This window comes from Pygoscelis adeliae, unplaced genomic scaffold (genome assembly GCF_000699105.1).
Source record: "Pygoscelis adeliae isolate BGI_AS28 unplaced genomic scaffold, ASM69910v1 Scaffold38, whole genome shotgun sequence".
Lineage (NCBI taxonomy): Eukaryota > Metazoa > Chordata > Aves > Sphenisciformes > Spheniscidae > Pygoscelis > Pygoscelis adeliae.
Genome location: NW_008825614.1, coordinates 7,403,689 through 7,425,533, shown reverse-complemented (window position 1 = coordinate 7,425,533; position 21,845 = coordinate 7,403,689). Strand labels below are relative to the sequence as shown.

The window sequence follows — 21,845 nt, the reverse complement described above, 5'->3', positions numbered from 1 at the left end:
GCCAATGCTGGCTGTTTGTCCTCTGCATGACAAAGAGGCTGGATGCTGGACAGATTCTGACTGTGGCATTAAGACATGACTTTTAAATCTCAAAAATCAATCCTGCCTTTCTCTGGGTTAGAGTCAGAACAGAATTTTAAACTGCTTTTATCATGAGGTGTTGAAAAACACTCAAAATGACATTGAAGCGTCATGATTTTGGCTGTATTATGGTTTTTGGGGTTTTTTTAAATCTTTAAAATTCATAGCACCTTCTTGATAAAGTACACTGATTTTCTACTTGCTTTGTGCAGTGTGGAGTATTTCCAAATGGATTTTAAACACCTATTTCTTCAATTTCAGTAATTTTGTTACAAGCTAGTAGACGATACATAAGCATACCTGAGTTTTAATGTTAACATATTTGTTTCAAAGTTGCTATCAACATTAAAAAGCACAAAGCTAAATGTGGTTGCTAAAACTTGGTATGCAATATGCCATGTAGTGGTGTGATTCTAAGCAGTCATGCATATTTATTATTTTCTTCCAAATTGCAGTGCTATTACTGGTAGATATATCAGGATTTTAGCCTCAGTCTGTAATATGTCATGTACTGGACAACATTCTGAGAGACTGAGATGTATTGATCCAAAACCAAGAATGCCAGGAGGGAAAAAGCCTGACCTAGATCAGTGCTGTTTTAATTATATCACAGTTTAGGATAGTTTATCATTGTTTAGATTAGCTTAAGTGTGAACAAGTAAATGATGCAATGCAATTCAGTGTTTGTAAAGGAAGCTTAATGGGTGAGATTTTCAAATCAAGTCTAGTTTCTCACACAGCATTTTGCTTTTTCACCCAGCCCAGCAGGAGCACGTGGCTCAGTGCTGAGAACCTGACTGCCCGTGTCTTATCTGAAAGGAGAGGCCAACCTTTATGTTGCTTCATAAAGGAGCAACAACTTGTTTTAGCAGCAACCTGTGTATTACTGGTAAAGTGACGAGAATGAATGTCGTGGTTCCTTCTCAAACACCCAGCATCCCTTTAGCTGCTGTATGTGGGACACTAACACTCCGCCGAAGCAGGGAAAGTCACTATCCTCCTCTTAGCCCCTGGCCACATCCATATCCCTGTACAGAGACAATGTGTTATTTTATAACCTTTAGCTTTTTTTATGCAAATTATGACTTTTGGACATTAGGGCAATCTGCAGAATTCAGCCATCACTATCTTTGCAGCAAAGAGTCAGAACGAGGTGTTGAAAGATGTGACTGCCTTCTTTGTAGGTAGCCACTGTGTAGTTGTGGAGATGATGGTGGTGGTGGCAATGAGAGGGAGCAGGTCTGTTGCTCTGTGCCTCCATGCATGCTGCAGAGCACTTCCGCTAGATTTTATGCAGGTGCTGCGGCTACTCTCACCACTAGCACACTATCCATGTTTTTTTCAGTTGTTTGTGGTTCTTCTACTCCCTTCTCCCTTACTCTTCAGGTATTTTGGTAGCTGACGGAACAGCCACATCTTAAAGCTAATGGTAACCAACACGCTTCTATCTCCACGTACCACTTCTGCTACTCCTTTGACCCTGTTCACTCTTCTTTCCACTGGATAAAATGTGCCACAGCGGCCTACTTCTGTTTTGTCATGGGTGTCATGCCGGAGGAGGTCATGAGCCTCTGCTAGAGTAGAGAGGAGATTTGTACTGATGTCTCTTGTATTTTGTGTCTTGCTCAAAATCAGAAGCGGTGTGGCAAAAAATAGCCCACAGAATAGTCTGTAAAGGAAATCGGCATTGCGAGTGGATAAGCTGAGAGAAAAGGTGTATTTTTTCTCAGTGATTATAGTAAAGTTGCGATTAGGTGTTGGGATGCATTGATTTATTTCTTCTTTCTACCTTTGGCTCGTCATGTGTCATTAGGCAAACTGCTTAACCAGTTCCAGTAATGCCATCTGCAAAATGAAATAAGGTTAATATAGGTCATACACTGTAAAGCCCTTGAGTGTAATACATGGTACACAGTTTTAAAGAAGAAAAATGAGATCTCGCTAAAGAAACATGAAATTTAACAAGCAGATAACAATTCCTTAAGCTTCCTTGTGGTCCCACTAGTCACTCGTGGGAGATATCCTGCTGCTTCCTCTTTGGAGAGGAAGAGGAATGGCTGTTCCAGCAGCACGTAATTGCCTGAACTGCTCCCGCACCCTGGCATCTCCCAACACTGCTTCTCCCTGGCAATAGGGGAGGGGACTGGGAGCGTGCCTCCTGCACTTTGGTGTGGTTTGAAGCCTAAAGCCAAGAGCCACCATTGACAGGGATTCCAGCTGTGGCCTTTGAGCCTGGAGCACGTGTCACTTATTTATCTTCTCTTTCACCATACCAAATAGGGATTGGATTGCAAGGAACACTCTAAAAATAGCAAGAGCCCATGCTATATAGCTGAGCAATAGAAAGTGGTATGGATCTTTCTGTTGAACCTTCTAAGGAAACACATTTTAAATGAACGCACAAGAAACTAATACTAATTAAGTAATAGTATTCTATGGAGACCTGTGGTAGACACTATAATAGTGCATTAGTGAGCTATGCATAATTCAGCAATGCTGAATTCTTTCAGACATCATATACAGGGAATTTTGCATAAGTATGGGCTTAATAATTTGTCCCTTCACGTGCATGTATAAGTGTTCCTAAGGGCATGATTTGGCCTGCAGAACGCCTATTACCAGAGGTGGTGTACAAGAGAGGAAGCATCCATTCCGAGTCTTGAAAACCAACCTGAGATGATAGGATGGGTCATTAGTAAGGTTGTCTTATTTGTAAACGGACATTAAACATGGAGCCCTATGACGTGATTTTTTTTTCCCCCTCCAAGCAGGCACTTTTCCAAAAAGAATTGCAAAAAATAGGCAGTTCACAAAAGACCAAGTTATAACCTAGGATTTTTCAAAACAGTAGCTTAGACACAGGTGTGTGAAAACATGCATAGGCACCTAACCAAGTGGTCTGGCAGTGTAGCCATGTGTGGGAGTTAAAGCTTCTTGGTGAGCTACTGCTAAAGTGAGTTGTCAGCTTCATATTCTCTTCTCCTCAACAGCAAAGTTAAGCTAGCAGGGTATGTATTTTATCTTGCCACTGGAGTAGGATAAGGACATGTAAGTGGCCAGTTACGATGACTCAACTGACAAGAATTAGCTACTACATTAGCCTTTTATATCTTGCCCTGCCTCTTATTTTCAGAGGATTGATAACCTGGTCACCCCTAGTCAGGCTAATTGTGTGTGAATCTTAAGACCCTTATTTTAGGTACTCATAAAATAGAAAGATGACTTGCTAATGGGACTTTATGCACATTTGATAATGTACTATTTTATCATTGCTACCTTGTCAGCACAAACAGCAGGAGCTTTTGCAAATCCCCTCAGCAGCATGCCTCTTTTTGCCACTAGTCCTAGAAGTTTTGGAGGGGTATGTGTTCACCCTATGTCACCGCATATTGTTATATCTCCGTTGCAGCAACCAAGATATATTTGTGCTCATTGCAAGTACTTACAAAGTAGCATGGCATAATTGTCCCTCTGCAAGCATCTCTCTTTAAACTATTGTTTAAAACTGCCAGACGCATCTTTGTTCTTTATTAAGAGTAAGGCAACAACACAGAGTCTGTAGTTATCGGGAGATAATCATTCCCCAAGGGTATTTGAAGCACTTCACAACCAAAAGGTTGTGATTACTCCACGATTGCTATACTGCTTATTATTCCTTATTGCTTAATTTTGGAACCGAGTGTGTTTCCTTGATGCTGTCATCTAAATAAGATTCTCCGGTTCTCATGCTCTGCTTCAACGTTACGTGGACTGGGAAGCTTTGTAGCATTTTGAGATGATGTAGGGGATAGCAGTAGGGCAGGCCAGTTATGGCAGATTTTCTGGCCTTCGGGAGACCAGGGCATTCAATCCCTGCCCTGCCAGATGCTTGCCGAGAGGCCTTAGGCAAGTTACTCAGCTTCTGTATACCTCAGCTCTACAACTCTGCTCAGGTGCTACCATAAATAAGGCTGTGTGAGCATCTAGAGTAGAAGTAATATAATGGACTTCATCTTGACCTCTAGGTATGGACTCAGGCAACATGCTATGAAGACACTGTTTTTCTTTTTAGTGTGTGCACATTCAGCTGGCTTATTTTGAGTGGTCTTTGGTGGAGTGCAGTGGCCGAGAGCTGCGTGTGTATGGAGGGTGAGAGAGCAAGGGAAGAGGGGATTTAATATCTTAAAATACTCTACCTGATTTCACAAGACGTGTGACTGCAGCCCAAGTGGTCTAGTGCCCAACGGCTCTGAGAGCCCGGTTGCTCTCGAACGACGAGAGCCTCTCAAACAGAGGCTGCGGCACTGTTCACATTTCTTAAGGTTTATTCAGATTTCCATCTCTGGTTAAAGTTTGTGCTTGCCAGGCTGTTGTGCTGTAATGTGTCGCACGCAGGTGGGTTACTAGGTCGGCAGCACGCCCACCTGAAACAGGCGTGTAATGCTGCTGCGTTTCAAAAGGGCTTTGATGTCTCCACTCTCTGCTGATTCAGTGAGTCTTTGGTGACTCGCTGCCTTGTGCCGTTGTGGTTACACATTGGAAAAGAGTAGAACGTGTGGCCTTTTCCAGGCTCACCGGGCCTAGAAATCTACCCTGAAGAACTCATTTTTTTTAAGTCTTTGATTTAATGTTTCATTGAATCATGTAACCTACTCGAAGGAAGGGGAAAGCCATCCAGCATGTATTTTAACATTAGCTTTGATTTTTGGAGTGTATGCATTCATAGGAAGATGAGAAGATGGGTGATAAAACTCAGTTTCTAAATCGTCACCTAAATTTCCAGATGAAACTCCTGGTGAATGTCATTCCTTAGACTTGGTTTTGAAAACTTGAATAAGAAGGAGACTTGGTGAAACTCCCTTATGATTACGCTTTGGCTTGGTTTTGAAAACTTGAATAAGAAGGAGACTTGGTGAAACTCCCTTATGATTACGAGGTTGGCGTAAAGTCTACTTAATGAGGTGCTTTTTACAGCAGTGGCTGACTTTTAAATCCCCCTTTTCATTCCTGAAATCTCAATGTTAACAGCACCTTCCATTGTGGCGCTCTGCTAGCGTGCATCTTCTGTCTTCTGCAAGAGGCTGCATGCAACCCTGCTAGCAAGCTCTTGTGTCGTAAATAGAATTTGTTCAGGAAATAAAAATGTGTTGTTTTCATTGTTAGAGGATGCTACTAAATTGGCTGTATGTTTGTCTAATAATCACATCTAAAGCTGATTATTCTGGTAATAGCCTTAAGATATTATTTAAAAATAAATATATAAATGCACTACTTTTGTACTAATACTAGTTTTTAATCTCTTCTTGTTTCTATGAAGTCGGAATGAGATTTTCAAAATTGAATAATAATTTGATCCGTTAATCTTTTGAAGCTACTAATTTTATTTTCCCCTCTGCAGTCTCTGAGGCTCACAAATGAATAGAGCTTCATTACTGGAGTCTGCATTTAATAACCATTATCCATTATCTTGTAATTAAGACTCCCTGTAACGAATCATGAGGACAATGCAAAAATACATAGTACATTTCTTTAATGAACTGGAAAATGTTCATCTTGTTCTATTTAGTAATGAGTTGCTGAATAGTCGTTAAATCCACTGGAGAATAGAACTAGATGGATTTTGAAGACTATCTTGAGTTTGTGGTTAATCTATTAGAATTAAAATTTCATCTTCTATTTTTATCAACAGCTGATTAGAAGTCATTCTGTTTGACCAAATTGATTAGAAGACCATATACAAGGGCAGCTGTTGTTTAATGAAAGTTTTTAATGAAACTGTACCATAGAGACTTGTAATTATAAGACTTATAAAAGCTTTGACTTACCTTATACTAGAAAAAATGAAAAGTATTGCACTGAAGGACTTTAAGTGCTACCTTTCGAAAGGGAAATTAAAAATACAATTTGGCAATGTTGAAGTTTCACTTCCACTGTTACTTGTTTTAATGTGACTATCAGATGTCCACAGTGTCTCTCTGGAAGGGAGTAGCTCTGAAATATGTAACTCAGTTGTCTCTCCTGTGTGCTCCGTTCTTCGCAAAGCTCAATCAACTATTAATTGCCTCTTTTGCACATTGCACTTTTTCTGGAGTTAGAACTTTTTTTGCAAATAACTGTTTCTCTTTAGAATGGGAATTGTCATAGGAGGGTGCAATTTAATCACCAATGGGCTGAGTTAGTGCCTAGACAGGAAGCCTACAGAGAAAACCGTGGTCTTACAAGACACGATGTTAGTGATACCGTTCGATTGTGTTTAAATCACAGGATGCAGAAACATGCCTGGCTTTGTCTTAACTTCCCATCAGGCTGAGACCTAGCTGCGTGCCAATCAGCTGTGTCATCAGGAAGACGGGTCTCTGGAGTGTGCCGCAGCACACAGTCAAAATGCAGTCAAGGCAGCCCTTTAGTTTGAGCCAGTAGTGAAACTTTCCTTGCTTACTCTAGGGGATGTTGTAGAGGCATCATCATTCAAATAAAAGACAAAATGGACCCTAAGCCAAATTTGAAGTGGAAGCAGATGCAGTTCCAATTGATTTAAGTGGATGATGCACTACTACGCGATGTTTGAATTATCCCTCTTCTTCTCCCGATTACTTTCGATAATTAATGATCCCACAGTACACCTTTTCTGAGAAGTAGGTTCCCAGGGATGAAGTGCGCCCTAATGCAATTAAAGAAGTTTTGTCATTGTATTGTGTCAATGCAGGATCATACACTGCAAGGCTAATTTTTTGGTTAGTGTCTTAGCTTTTTGTTATATCGTGCTGCAGGATTCGTTTTAAGCCAACCCAGAACGTCAAGAATACACACGAACACTACACAAGTATTCAGGACAGGCAGTGGAGAATATTGTTCACAAGTGAGAAACCAGAAAAAAAGAAGCCAAGGCTAACTCTCCTTTCTTAAACAACAGAGATGTTTTGACCTTGTTACTGCATTATATCAGACCATGGCTTTAAGTGTAGTAATTTGCAATGTTACAATTGCAAAATGCATAAGAAGGGAGTTTTTTCCCCTGTTTACAGTATTACACAGCTGGTTTCGTAAATACATGTGGGATTTCTTTCCTTTCACTTCAAACAGCTGCGGGAGATACAATACTAGACTGTGAAATGTGAGACTAAATAGATGCAAAGTTAAAGTAAAAAAACTGATGAAAATTGTTTCTATTCAGAAAGATCCTTGTGGAAATAATAAATGTTGATTTATATGCAAAATTTGTTCGGAGGAAATAATTTCCATTGTTGCGGTTAGTCAGACACATTCCTATTAATGTATGTATACACATATATTGAGTGTCCGTCCAGGAACATATATTATATTGGACTGCCCTGAAGAGATTGTTGATCTGATAGCTAGAGCAAAGAATTAAGAGCTGGGATGTTCATTTAGCCGCTAGGATGTCTGATTTGCTCTGAAACCCGGATGGGTATCATCCTCTTGCTCTAGCCTCGACCAGAGCAAGGTCAGCACCGACACCACGGGGATGTACATGTAGAGAAATGCTTCATAATTGCTGTGAAGCATGAGGACATCTTTGGAGGGTGTGAACTATGTATGTGCAGAGTGGCTCTTGTTCTAAAACTACCATAAAGCTTTTTACTTCCTTCCAGGTTCTGATTTTATAAAGACGTCTACAGGAAAGGAGGTGGAAAATGCGACCTTTCCAGTCGGAGTAGTCATGATGCGAGCCATTAGAGAATTCTACTGGCAAACTGGCAACAAGGTAATTCTTGCTACCTTTATAAAAATTAAGCAAACAGGCTCACTCAGAAGGAAATAAGACTGTAATAGTTTCAAAATGTTGAACATATAAATGCACATACATTAGCTTCCATGGCTATATGAGCAATAGGTAAAGGGACTTCTCTCTTTATTCCTCATTTGATTTGCTAGTATTTGTATACTTAAAAAAAAAAAAAAAGCGGCACTTTTGGCTTTCCTCCCTTGAATAACTGTCACTTCATTCCCTGAAAGCTCATGCAGTCTTGATGCATCCCCTGCTTCATTTGCATTTGAGTTTTGTTTCACCATTTAAGGTATTTAAATGGTTATCTCCATTAATAACAGGGCAAATCCCAAACTGACAGTGATTGGCAAACTCCCATAAACCTCAGTGGAGCTATACAAATTTATAGCCATTGAGAGTCTGTCCAGTGTACACAACTGTATTTTCTGACTTTGTTCTGGCAACCCAAGAGATAAATTCTGCTCTTTCCTCCCTTGCCAGAGGGGCTTTCCAAGGGGACAAGAAGGCAGATCCAGTTGGATCCTGTTGTCTGGGATGGAGGGAGGGAGGGACAGGGGCCGGAAGAACATTATGTCCCGGTACACAACATTTGTCCGTCAGGTCACTGTCAAGTGAGGTCAGTGGAGGCAAGGAGCAGGGGGGAGCATACGGCAGAGCCAGCGATGGACTATCTGTGCATCCATCCTTGCGCTGAAGCAGTGAGAAAGGAGGAGGTTATCCAGGAAGGTTTAAGTCACCTCTCACCTCCTTTATCCACAGGCAAGTGGGGACTGCCGGTTAGATCTGGTGCTGGTGTTCAGCAGTGGGCTTTGTCCTCACCTGCAGCCTCAGGGAAGGAAATCATATCTCTAGCTAAGACCCTCTACCCATTTCTGGGTCACTTCTCCACCTCACCCTTCTGTCCCTTCTGCAGGTGGCCTTTCAAGGTATGATGTTAGGATGTGGGATGAACAGTGGGATAGGGGCAGAGATGGCTTCAGGGGCTGTTGGAGCTTGAGGAGCACGTGACAGCAGGTTAGACGTGTGTCCATCTGCTCTCTGTAGTCTAGATGAGGCCAGCATGGATCCCTGGGCTGTCCTCACTCCTCCCTTCCCAGCCTGCATCTCTCTCTGCCACACAACAACTCGAGCAGCTCCGATAGTCTTGCTTCTGCAGCAGCATCGTCACTGCTGCCAACCTGAGGCAGATCCCTGGGGCCGGGTGACTCACCTCGGCACCGGTGCTGCTGACACGAGCTGTGTGCCAGAGGTTGGGCTCTGCTGCATTAACACAGCTTTGTACCTATAATTGGATATAAGTATTGAATTAACTTTTTGCTTTAAAAGGATGCATTCATGGCATGAAATGTGTTGTTGAGTGCTTATGTCTGTGTGCATGTGTGTCAGTGAATTAGATGTAAACTGACTTTATGTGCTTTTATTAACTGAAGACAATATTATCAATGACGAGATTTCTAAATGGTTTCTTTAACAAACTAATTTTGCTGCTGTAGGGATGCTTTCTAGCAAGGCGTTGGCTGGGAAAAACAGGTTAATACAGAAATTAAACTTCGAGGAAAGGAACAAGTTGCAGAGTAACATTTATTGAATGATAAGCTGTGGTGGTGATATGAAAAGTGTGCAATATAATAGGAAATAATCTTTTCCTGTCATTACTGAAGGACATACATAAATTGGTTTTTCTGTTGGGAAAACCCCCAACCCAGAAAAACTTATTACTTTTAATAATATAAGGTGAAGAGAAAATTCTTGAGGAGATGAACTTATTAAGCAAAATAATGAAATGCTGTGAAACAGCAGGAAAGTGGTAGCTGGACTTTGTACCACTCTTGAATTAAATTCCAACCCCCCTTCCTTTTTGCTTTTTTATGGCAGTCAGATGTGCTGTTTGGAAAGCTGGTAAACGGAGGAGTGGACAGGCTTGTCTTTGTCAGCTTTTTTGCAAAGGAAAGTGCTTCCAGAATTTGCTCAAAAGGGAAGGAATTCTGCATGGTGTTTTTAATTCTCTTCTTAACTCTATTTTACTTGTTTTTGCCACAGATTATCTCAAAGAGCTGTAATATTTCTAGGAAGAAATCTAAATTTGAATTTCATTAGAATTTCTCTTCCTGAGGGAAAACACATTCCCACTATTTTACTTTATTGTCTAGAAGATGCTTTTCCAGTTGCTGTGGTTTAAATTCCACAATTTAAATTTTGGAAATCTAGTATTAACAGATGTATGTGTACACTCATCCATCCATCCATATCCATCCATCCATCCATCCATCCACAAAAACACAGTCTTCATGTTTTGGATTTATCAAGCTTTTCCTGTTATTGTTCTTCATAATCTTATTGGAAATATGCTGTTATCACGATGCTTCAGTGTGAGAGAAGGATTTATTCTGTGTTTGTTTGTCCTGAAATCACTATTAAAAAAACTACAAAACACATTTAAAAACAGATACTTTTTGATTCTACTATTATATCCATAAGGTACAAAGAAATCCTCAAGGCAGTGAGGTTTCAGGAAAGTATATACTGAAATCAGAACGATAATTCTTGCAGGAGGTGGCTGACGGGAAGGAGTACCCAAGGTAAAGGTTTATGGCAGAAGGAAATGTAGAAAGAGTCACTGTGTGCTACTGTACAGATTGTTCAGATTTTTTTTTTTTTTTGGATGCAGGAACACTTCTTCCTAATTCTCCTTGTTTTTCAAGAGTTTAGTAAGCTGCTGCAGGCCAACATTTTGGCTAATGCAGGTGACAAAATTTTTGACGAGGGATTTGATAGCTGTCTGTCACAAGCTCTGTCTCAGAATAAGATGCATTTAAATGGCACGTAACCAAAAGACTGGTATTAGGGGTGCATGCCAAGTCACCTCAGTGCTGGCTCTGCACAGCGGGTTGGTCATGGGATTGAAGACATGCTTTACCTCAAGATAGGATTTTCTTGGCGTGTGTGCCTCTACATACATGGCAGTTCACCTGACCAAATATGACATGTATCTCACATCAAGTGACTGAAAGTATATCCAGCATGTGTTGGGAGAGAAGTTTTGCAGTTCCTGTGAAGCACAAAACTTTCAATTTTTGGTAGAGACAGCCCTAATTTAATTCCCATTTGGAAAATTTTAGTGAAAATTAAACCTCTGATATGTTTGAATGTACAGCCCAATCATGTATAACAGTGGTGCACAGGCTTTTTATAAAGTACAACCATCTCTCACTGCTCTCCACATGAGTCAGCTGCCTCACGTGCTTTATTTCAGCTTCTTTAGTATTATGTTATTGCATGTATATTTGTGGTTATATATTTGGAATTAGACTGTGACATGGGCAGTAGGTGATATGCAGATATCCCAGGTCCTGCCTAAATCCCGTGGCTTAGTATGTGCTATGGGCAAAGCACTCCCATTAGACCTCAAACCCAGCTCCTGAGGAAGTGCACTGAAGTCAAAAGTATTACTCCCTCAGCTGGTGTCCCTCAGGATGAAAATGTTATCTTTTGCAGTGATGGCTGAGGCTTGATAGCTGTCAGCGCTAGTCCAGAGCTTATACTGTTTGCAGTCAGATACTTACCGAGTTGTTACATACACCACAGGCACTTTGAGGCTGCAGGTGTACAAATGCTGATTGCTCTTCTGGCGTTGCTGATGAATGAAAATGCGTATTGCACTTCTTTCTTCTATCTAAAGGTTGGATTTAAACCTGCTGGGGGCATTCGGACGGCAAAAGAAGCTATTACTTGGCTTATGCTGGTGAAGGAGGAACTGGGAGTGGAATGGCTAACACCAGAGCTCTTTCGCCTGGGTGCCAGTAGTTTGCTGGAAGACATTGAGAAACAGGTTAGTTGTTAACTGTTTTCAGCTTGGTGGAGAGAAAAAGTAATCTTTCTAAATGTGCTGGCTTACTGTTTTTGCAGAATGTGCTTTCTGGTGCTGTTTAAAAGAAAATAGAACATACATCTAATTCATTATTAACGACAGGTTCACTTCCAGCCCAGTATTTCTTTAAATTTGGCCTGTCATTACAGACATCTGGGACTCTGATATTCCAGCAGCTGGCAATTGCCTGGGCCAGGTTTGCAGTGCAGTGAGCAAAGAGGCTCAGTTTGTACACATACAGTCTCTTTTGCAAATGCAGGGTAGTGTGCTCCCCTGCACTCCTAGCTGTTGCCAGTTCAGCTGACCCTCAAAATATCTCACGGACCCTTTGTGTCACTGTGCCGCAACTGTTCACAATATATTTCCATGCTGTGGAGAAAGTCACGTCTCATCCTACATATGGTACTGCTGATAGAGAAATTTTTCCATATTGATTATCTCCTGGAGAAGAAAAGCAATTGCCTCCTACAAAACCTCATTTTTCTAATTGCTTTTATTTTTGTGCAGGCTGGCCACTGTGTTTTCTGGCAGACAAATACTGTATGAGGTGCAGTGGCAATGTGTAGTTCCTGGTGGGAAGAAAGGTTCTGACCTATCTACCCACGACCTACCTCACAGGCGCAGGGGATCAACCCCGAAGGATACAGCATAGTTGAGAACAGTGTAGTGTCATAGGAACTACTAAACCATTAGGGTTTCTGAACTTCACTTCCATGTTCGTTAAACCCAGGAGATGAGGTGATATTAGCTTTAACCGAGAAAAAAGTTTGAAAGTCCTTGTGCTGTTGCTGCTGGTGGGAGAACATGAGATGCAGGGGATTTGGGGGAGGAAAAAAGCATCAGTCTGTTCCCTTTCCCCACCTTTCCTAGCAACTGAAATACTGACATGTCTTAAGAAATACAAAACAGCTGAGAGGTGTCAGGTGAATATTCATGACTGTTGAAAACCCCTGGCTCACTCCTGCAATGAGAATAATATTGGCTTGCTTCATTGCAAGACTGCCTCTGCCTCACTCTTGACCTAAAATCATGTCCCTGGTTATGACAAAGCAGCATGAGCTTTCTTGTTGGACTGCCATCACTGCTGAGTCTTGCAACACAGCTAGTGATTGTGTCACACGATTTGTTCTGATTTCTTAAGGGTAGCATCCTTTTATCTGCCAGGGATTGCACAAATGCCCCAGTCATGACCAAAGCTCTGCTATGCTGTGCCATGTAAAAAAAAGTAAGATAAAATGTCCCAATCTTTATATTCAATAAAACAAACACATATTTAAAATAAACAAACAAACATAGAAAATGAGGAGAACACTCCCCAACCCCCAAGACAGTACAGTTAAAAGAATAGTTTGAAATAAGCCATATAAAAGCATAAGCAATTTTGGATACTTTGAATATCACAAAATAATTTTGAAATAGTCAGAATTGGATTACAGTGAGAGTAAAGCATTGTTTTCTACCTGTCTCTTTTTGAAAGCTTAGTTAAAAGCAACAAGTCTTTGCTTTTTTCTTTCTTTCCAAGCAAAGCACCAAGAGCCCTTAGTTCAGATCCTATAAACAAGTATATAAAGGTATATTACATCATATTTTATGCACACACGCACACACACACACACACACACACACACACACAAACAAATATCCATCATCTTCATCTGGCTTGCCTTTAATTTGTAATTTCCCTGACACTTTCAGATTTATAGTCATATATAATTCCATCATAAATTTTATTTTTTCTTGCAGATTTTCTATCATGTGACTGGCTCTTACGCACTTCAGCATGACCTGGCAATGGCTTAGACACAAAATCAACTCAGGATTACTTTTACAAAAGAGGTCTTTAAGCAAACAGCATTCAGGAGTCTTCTGACAACCAAGTGCATATGATAGAATTAAAGGCCTAATTCTCCCTTCTTCATATTTTATAGTATTTAAAAATATGCTCAAGTCTGCTGGTTGTACTTGATCCAAAAGCAGAAAAAATGGTAGTTCTGAAATAGTTAAATAGTTAATACTTACAGATTTGCAAAGTTAATCTTGCAAAGTCTTCCTCAGACCAGCCTGAAAAGCTTATTAATGGCAACACTGAAATACTATGAAAAAGATTTAGGTGGCCTGGTAACAGTTTGCAGTCGCAGAATATGAAATATCTATGGACTGTTTCAGATTGGTAATTAAGAGCTACAGATCTTGGAATAGCTTTCCATTCACCTCAGAGAAAATCTTCTGCCACAGATGTGTTGCACTATTAATTGTTATGTTGATTCAGTTTCAAGCATTGTAACCTGAGAAAATGAAACTTGACTATTGCTTTCTTCTATAAAATGTCTCTGTAGCAAAAAAACCCCTTTTTTTTTTTTATTTTTTCCCCCAAACTTGGGCACAGACATCCATATTTAGACCCTTGAATAAAGGTGGCTTGATTTCTAGAACAGCTGAGTATCCACAGTTGCTCCTGAAGTTAATGGGAGCTCTGGGTGATCAGAACAACTGAAAATCAAGCAGCCTCTATATAGGTGCCTAACTATGCATTCAGGGGCCTATTTTTAGGCATTTCGCTCTTAAAATTTTAGTCTAACTTGCTTAGAATCTCCCATTCCTGTCTCCTGTCATTTTAAAACACATTCATGCAAATCTTTCCATTTTAATGTAGGGGGGTTTGACTGTCAGTTTGCAGGTGTCACTGCTATGCTGGCTGAACTTCAACTTTGCCATTCTAAAAGCAATTCTTTAATTTAAAAGGTGATTTGAATTGTGTCCTATGTGGGGTTTACAGCTTTAATGTAAAAAGTACTTTTCTCAGAGCACATTGAGAATAATACCGAAATCATCAACACCTTTTGAATATCAGACTGGAGCTAGTAGATTCATTATTTCAGAACTGCATTCTGCTCACTAACCAGAGTTGTACTAAAAACTTAATTATCTTATCATCATGACTAGTCTCCCTGACTTAAGTAGGTCTCATTAGGGAAGTAAGAGGAGGAGGATTTTGCTGTAAATCAAGCTACAAGGTACATTTATTACAAAGAGATCTGTGCCTCATAAATATAATAACTCAGTTACTTATCTGGTTATACCACCTGAATCACTAGTGCTCTGCAAACCACCTTGGACGGATGGAAAGCTGAATAGGGGAAAAAAAAATGATCAGAAAAACAACATATCCAGAAAGTAAAATCCTATATGCAGTGCTCAGTACTAAAAATAGGCCTTAATTTCCCAGGAAGTAGTTCATCCAAGGCTCTCAGCCTTTTTCTGGTTTAGGTCTCAACACAGAAGATGAAGCTGAGCTGTGACTGTATTTTCGCACATTTGTTTTCCTGGAAAGTGGCCTTTTTTGCCATGGGTTTTCCTTCCGATTTCACTGCCAGTTTCTTGAGGGAGAAATCCAGTGCCTGTTTGTGTATTTAGAGGAAAATTCTGCTGCTGAGCTTTCCGAAATACAGACCCTGTTATATGAAGTCAGCTCCCACCAGGTGCTTGCCGGGTTGACCCTCTGCCATGCCCTCCCAGCAACCGCACACTGGATTTTGCTGCTGTTTAGCTTTAGCTGTATAAATGTTAGAGTGTATTTCAATACTTTCGTCACAGAAAGATTCACCTCACTTGCAAAGTACACTTTGTTGTTGGTGGTTGTCGTTTGGACATTTAGGGCGAAGATAGAAGCTATTTTTTGGAGATGCTTCACCTTTTTCTAGGTGAAAAGTTCCTTAAAATCAATGAAGGTCCAACTTTGCCACCTAACTATTTAACGCGAGTACCTCTGAGAACAGCCTCACTGTTTCCACGGGAGTTACGTGTCGATTAATGAGCTTGCCAGGAGGGATTGTTTATATTTCTGTTGATGGCCCCCCCTTCGTTTTGATGTGCACATGGGCTGCTGCTCGTTACTTTGCTTCAGAGGGAACAGGCTCCATTTAGCGGAGGGAGAGGTTCGGCTTCCTGAAAAGTCAAAGATAGCTGCTTCCCTTTTCCATGAACATTACAGACACACCGATGTGAAATACTGTGCAACTCCAAGCCAACTAGTGTTTTGGGAGAAGCTGGTTTGGAAAGTAATTTAAACATTTTTTTCTGTTGAAACCTGTAATTTTTGGGGAAAAAAAAGAAAAAATGTAAAAATAACAGAATCTGTAAACACATTCAAATAAAGACGATTCTGGTTTTGGGGTGGGGTTTTTTTGAGGAATAAGCAGAAGGCTCAGTGTTACAGAGTGGCTGGTTGTCTTTGTTAACTTCTCTGTGACTCAGGTGAGTTGTATTCTTACTGTCTGTGGTTGTGGACTCCCAACAGGACCCAGAGCCTCGTCTCTCACTCCTCCTACAGAAGCTGCTGGTACCAGCCCAGGTATTGGTCTGTTGACAGCCCTAGGTGATGCGAGGGGATGAACCTGGGCCAGGGGTCCCATCAGGAGCGGCAGGGGACCAGGCTGGAGACATATGACAAGGCATGTCCAAGGGGCCCATCCAGGAGACAGCTACCAATGGCGCAGGTCCGAGGTCCGTACCAGGGGCAGGGCTGGAGACCAGCACTCCTGCAGCGTAGCTCAGGGAGATGCTGAGGGCCATGGGCTGAGCTGAAGTGGAGCTCCTGGGCGCCTGCTGTGGGTTGGGGGAGGCTGGGCAGGGCCAGAAGCGTCGCTGGGCTTATTCCAGCACTGAGCCTGTGAGAGTGCCAAACATGGGGGATACAGGGACCAAGGTGTTCTGAGCTCAGGTCAGAGGCTGGCGTGGCAGGACCTACACCCCCACCCACGGGGAACTGGAAGCACTCACAGTGTGGTCTCCTAGGCTTGCTGCCCTTTGCCGTGACCGGCACTTCCACTGCACCCTCGGCACTTCCACCGCCCGCGCTTCCATCTTCCCCATTGCTGACGGCCACTTGCTGCTATTTGTTTCCTGTCGTCAGGGGGCAGTTGAGATTTATTGAGGCTGCTGCAGCTGGTTGTCACTCCTGCAGACAGCACGTGAAAGGCGATGGGGACCTGAACTCAGTCGGGAGCCGGGGAGGGGGTGGCGCTCCGTCGCTGCATAGACTTTGGGAAAAGTTCAGATTTAGCACTGTGCTTCAGGCCATTAGAAAAGGAACAGGCAATTATGCGCTCCCATCTAAATATGTTTCAGAGTATAACATATGTTTTGTGCAAGTCAGTCTTGTATGCTAATTTATTATTTTTATAACACTTATTCATTTAGGATTTTAAATAGCTTCTTTTTGTAGACCACATTACTTTGCAAAGAAGGGAATAAATTCAAGAAGAAAGTCAAGTAGAAACTGCAAATCTAGAATATTCTGCATCAGCTTATTTACAAGAAGAGGGAATTGGGAGAGAGGGTAAGCTTTTTTTCTGGTTTGTAGGAAACAAAGATATTAAATAGTAATTATATGTGAAGTGTACATATCAGCTGGAGCAAGTAATACTTTGATATCTTTATTTCATCAGTCGTATAAGTTCATTCTTTCATTTCCTTTGTGAAGCAGGGAACATACATTATATACCATAGCACGTGCTACTGAGACAGAAAAAACTGATCTACTTTTAATTTTATTTTGCTCAGTTGGAACTTTGGCTCCTTGCCTCCCCTAGGGGGGACAAAACCACAAAACAATAGCAGCAAGTTTTATCCAAATCTTGGTGAGCTTTTGCTGAAACTACCAGTGCTGACATCTGGATGATATGTATAGTGTGCAGTAGGAGTAGAATGAGGGAGCTGCTTTTAATTAGATGTAACCTGCCCAGGAGAGAAAGACAGAGAATTGTCTATCTGGTCAGTCCTTGTTTAATAGGGTAACCAAGGATAAGAGTATTCTTAATATGCAAAGACACCATAGGTAAAATTACTGATTGACCATTTTTATTAAAATCCCAGAAAGCCGGAACTCTGCTAAATTAAGAGGTGGTAAGACTTAGAAAGAAGGGAGCATCAAGAAAGGTTGCAGTCCTTGCGCTTCCTAAAAGCAAGAGTAAGCAAGTGATGGGTGACTGTCGGGTCCCGACCAGCTATACTGTAGAGAACTTTTCTCTGTTCTAGACAATTTACAGATCCTTCCCCTTCTGTGAGGACCTACAGTAACCACTTACCAAGAGAAAGCGTGACAAAGTTGTTTTAATATCCTCTAATGAAATTTAACATTGATGCAATGAAGGAGTGCCAACAAGACACTCTAGCCACTCCTAATGAGTCTCGTGATTTTGAGTGGCTCTGTTTTGAGCACTGGGGACATTGTGTGGATTGCTAATGCTTGAAAATCGCAGAAAATATGGTCTTCTGGAAGCAAGGCTTTCTTGAGGCATAACAGTTTCATATCTCCGAGATCACAAGGAGTGTTTGAAAACGCTGAATTGTAAAAGCATCAATTTAGAATTGCTTCCTTAGCTGAGATGAAAACAAAGGATTTTTTAAAGAATGTTAACAAACTGAGGAAGCCATACTAGAATTGACTACGCTTTTTTTTTCAAGTCTTGCTTTCTCTGTGGGAGGAGAGGGAAAGGAGGAAGCTTTGCAGGCTCACCTGGTGGAGATTAGCATCATCTCTATACAGTACAGTGTCGTATAAAACCAAACCCCAAAACGGATGATGGTTTGCCCAGAAAAACAAAGGAAAGCTTTATAAGCTGATTTTTCCATTTCAATAATAGCACGAGCTCTGTTTTTATTCAAAGATGTGAGTTCTCACCTGTTTACTAGTCGTAACAAACAAGCGAAGAAGCAAACCCACCAACCAGTTCACTTCCTACGTCTGGGCCGAGGCCAGTGAGAAGGCTGGTTTGGTCATCCCGCGGCTTAGGGGTCCCCGCCACCGTCGCAACCGGGAGAGCAAGTGGGCTGCTGGAGGAGCCTGCCAAGGCTTACCGTCGTGCCTGCCGGCTGCACGAACCAGCCTGTGCTCTTACTGCCTGAGAGGTTGCCCTGGGGCTGGAAGGTGCTAAAACTGTCTGTAGTGATTACGGGTCTATTGAGAGCTTTTGTTTTCCACCCTAGAGCTCAGACCTGAGCAACCAGCTTCTGAGGAGAAGCTGGAGAATGCGTATTCTCCATGATTTAATTACACATAAGTTGATTAAGGATGTTATCTTCATTTCCAGGGGAAATGAAACGTTCAGCCGGCACCATGTCAGGAGTCTGGCTGGCACATCTCAGCATTGGCTGCTTTCTGCTGCCTTCAGCGGGGTCTGGGGCTTTCTTCAAAGTACAGGCACCGGCTGACCCAGAGCGTGATTTCTTGCTCTAACTTATTTAAAGGCATGAATTGAACCAGAGCAAAGAACGGCTGTCCGGGCGCTGAACAAGAAGTGCTTTGTGTTCTAGTTAGCACAAATCTGTCCAATTCCCAAAAAACCCGTGAATGCCATCACCCCATCTGATAGCAACTGTAACGAGGCCTCTGGGAGGGCAGTGACAGGAAGATGTAGATAAAGGAAAGAACAGAGGGGTAAAAAGAGAAGCTGTGAGAAGTAAGAGATCATCGCCACCACTGTTACTGCTTCACAGAAGTGTAATCTTTTGTGATCTCTTTGGAACAGGAGGTAAATAATAAAACACAAGGGAGGGAAGAAATTAAAATAAGTGTAGTGTCTGAGTCCATGTTAAAACAGATGTCAGATTAAAAATAACTGAAAAGGAAATTCCACTGTAGGGGGAAAACTGCTTTTTCCTTCAACATTTTATATTCCACCTTCATTAGGCGGAAAGTGAAAGAGCTGTAAAGGAAAAGGGGAACTTTTGTTGTTTCCCTCTGAACGTTAAGAGAAGCCTAATGCGAGCGCAGGGGGGATGCTCTGTGGCGTGGAGCAATTCTCAGGGTGAAGCCCAGAAGCAGCAAGGGTGTTAAACAGATGCACTGTGTGCGCCGAGCCCTGGGACTTGGAGCTTTAAACCTGCAGTGCTGCACATGCAGGTGGTTTCATCCTCTCCATCCTCCCTCCCTTAGTCCCTTCAGGGTTGATGAGTCCTCTAACGTTGTAAAAAAATAAACCCTGCAATCTGGTAGGATCACGTCATCCAGTAATGCCCCTCTAACTATCGATCTGGGCACCAGGGACTTCATTCTCGTTTCTTCAGCACTTTCAGACAGGCTATTTCAGTGTTTGATGACAGCAGAGCAGGGAACATCTACACAAACGCATATTTTTCCCCACATGGCAGCCAGACCACACCCATCCATGCAGATGGCAAGTACTCACAAAAATACGGGTGCCACTCTGTAAAACAGTGTCATCCCAGGTCATTTCTGCTAAACGTGCTTCAGAACGGCTCCTAACAATTCATGGTCTGAAAAGTGACCTTCCCCGCACCTGTTTAAAGCTCAAGGAGCTTTAAATAAATACCTTGAAGATGTGCTGGGGCTGGACTGGGAACCACCACATTTCCTGGAGAGCTAGCACGGGTTGTTTGGCATGTTCAGATTAGCTAATGAAATGAGAATGATCTTTATATGGTTTCCTCCTTTATTCCTGAGTGTGGGATGCAGGTTTAAAAAAAAAAAAAGGCACTGCTCTGTGACTAATGCCTCAGCTTAGAGGAAGAGTCAGAAATGACAGGTATCGTTGGCTACCTTTACAGTGTGAATGTCCAACGTACTCGAACGACTCGATGGGATCCAGAGCGGATATATTCCTACAGTGTTTGAGAAAAATATCTTTACTTTTCCCTACCATTATCTTGAGTGAATTCCCACAACTCCTATTTCTTTAAGACACTTAAGCTAAGGAGGAGGCAGCTGAGACAGAAGTAAAAGGCATCCTAAAAGATATCCCCAGCAGACTGAAGGCAAAGCTGTTTCACAATTTCTGAAACTTGTCTTAAGCTTGTCCTGAAAATGCCAGGTGAGATCCCAATGCAGAGTCCTCCTCACGAGAACTGCTGATGAGCAGGAGCGTCTTGGCGTTATGCTGGCTTAGGATTTGCCAGAGAGGAGGGGAGCAGACGTCGCCCGAAGCAACTCCACGCAGCCAGTCGGGGTGAAACGGGTATGTTAGCAACACAGGAGAGTACGCCGCTTGTTAAATGTATTGTGTTAGACTACAGTCAAATGAGACGCTATTAGCAACGTGTAACATTTTCAGAGAGGATCGCCAGGTATTAATGGTCACTCTCTGGACACACACCACCTCTGCCCACAGACTGTCTCTCAGAGACACAGCAGAGAAGCAGGGATGTCCCCAGTAGCGATGACTTCCCCAGCGGAGGTGGGGAGGCTGAGGTCTCCAGGAGGTTTCACCTGCGCTCTTCCCACTAATCTCGTTTCATTCACCCCCCACCCCTGCTTCTCACTAAAAAGAAAACTCATGACCTTCTGCTCTGAATAAACAAATAAACACAGTGACAAAAGTCACTTTAACTGCAGGAAAATATCTGTCTGCTCTTAATTGAGTATATGTTTTCAGAGCTGCCTCCTCCAGGGGAAATTTCTTTGTTGAGCGTTAATTCCATTTCATTTTGCTGAACATGTCTGCCATTTTCTCCATTAGAGGGCTGCAGAGCAGTGTGTTACAGTGTTTTAGAAATGGATTTAAACCTGTATATGTACTTTGGGCCTAATTTCCTGCTGTATAGCTCTCCTGAACTCAATGGGGTGTAAAACTGATGCAACACACGGAGAGAAAAAAAAATGTGCAGCGCCGCAAAATCCATCAGTGCTTTGGGTTTTGCTGACGAGATTAAGAAATGCCGAGATGCTAAGACAGAATTTTAAATACACGTGTGACAGGTGAGGTAGATGAGTAAGTTAATTGCTGCTTGTGTGTTTGAACACAGTGTAATTGGTCAATAGGGTATGTTTCCAGAGAAGAGTAGTGAAGTGCATGAGCAAAGCACAACTAGAGCTTTAAATCCTTCCTTAGAAACTACGCTTATTCTAGGCAGAAGTTAGAGTCTCTAACACTTATAAGAGTCATTAAACGTTATATTCTCCATTACGCTCCAGTCGTGGCGTTAGTGAGCTAATTGCTTGGACTGAAATTTTCTAGGTAGATGCCTTCCTCGGCTGAACTTTCTTCTAAAAAAGAGTCAGAAAATAAAGCTGAATAAAGATATGAAGTGGGCTGGGGGTTTTCAGCCCACACCTAGAAACTTTGGCAATTGAGCTGTGTGAAATTCCCACATTTCAGAGCACGAACCTGTGGCAAGGGGGAGAACGGTCCCGATCCTCGGCACCTGCCT

General features: G+C 42.0%; 1 protein-coding gene across 1 annotated transcript in view; it reads left to right on the top strand.

Moving 5' to 3' along the window:
• DERA (deoxyribose-phosphate aldolase (putative)) overlaps positions 1-13,621 on the top strand; it is a 52,852-nt gene extending 39,231 nt beyond the window's left edge. Inside the window, 3 exon segments of the mRNA XM_009333018.1 lie at positions 7,674-7,786; positions 11,490-11,639; positions 13,422-13,621. Of these exon segments, the coding sequence (XP_009331293.1) occupies positions 7,674-7,786; positions 11,490-11,639; positions 13,422-13,478 (320 nt within the window). The 3' untranslated portion in view covers positions 13,479-13,621.
• Positions 13,622-21,845: the final 8,224 nt, after the last annotated feature.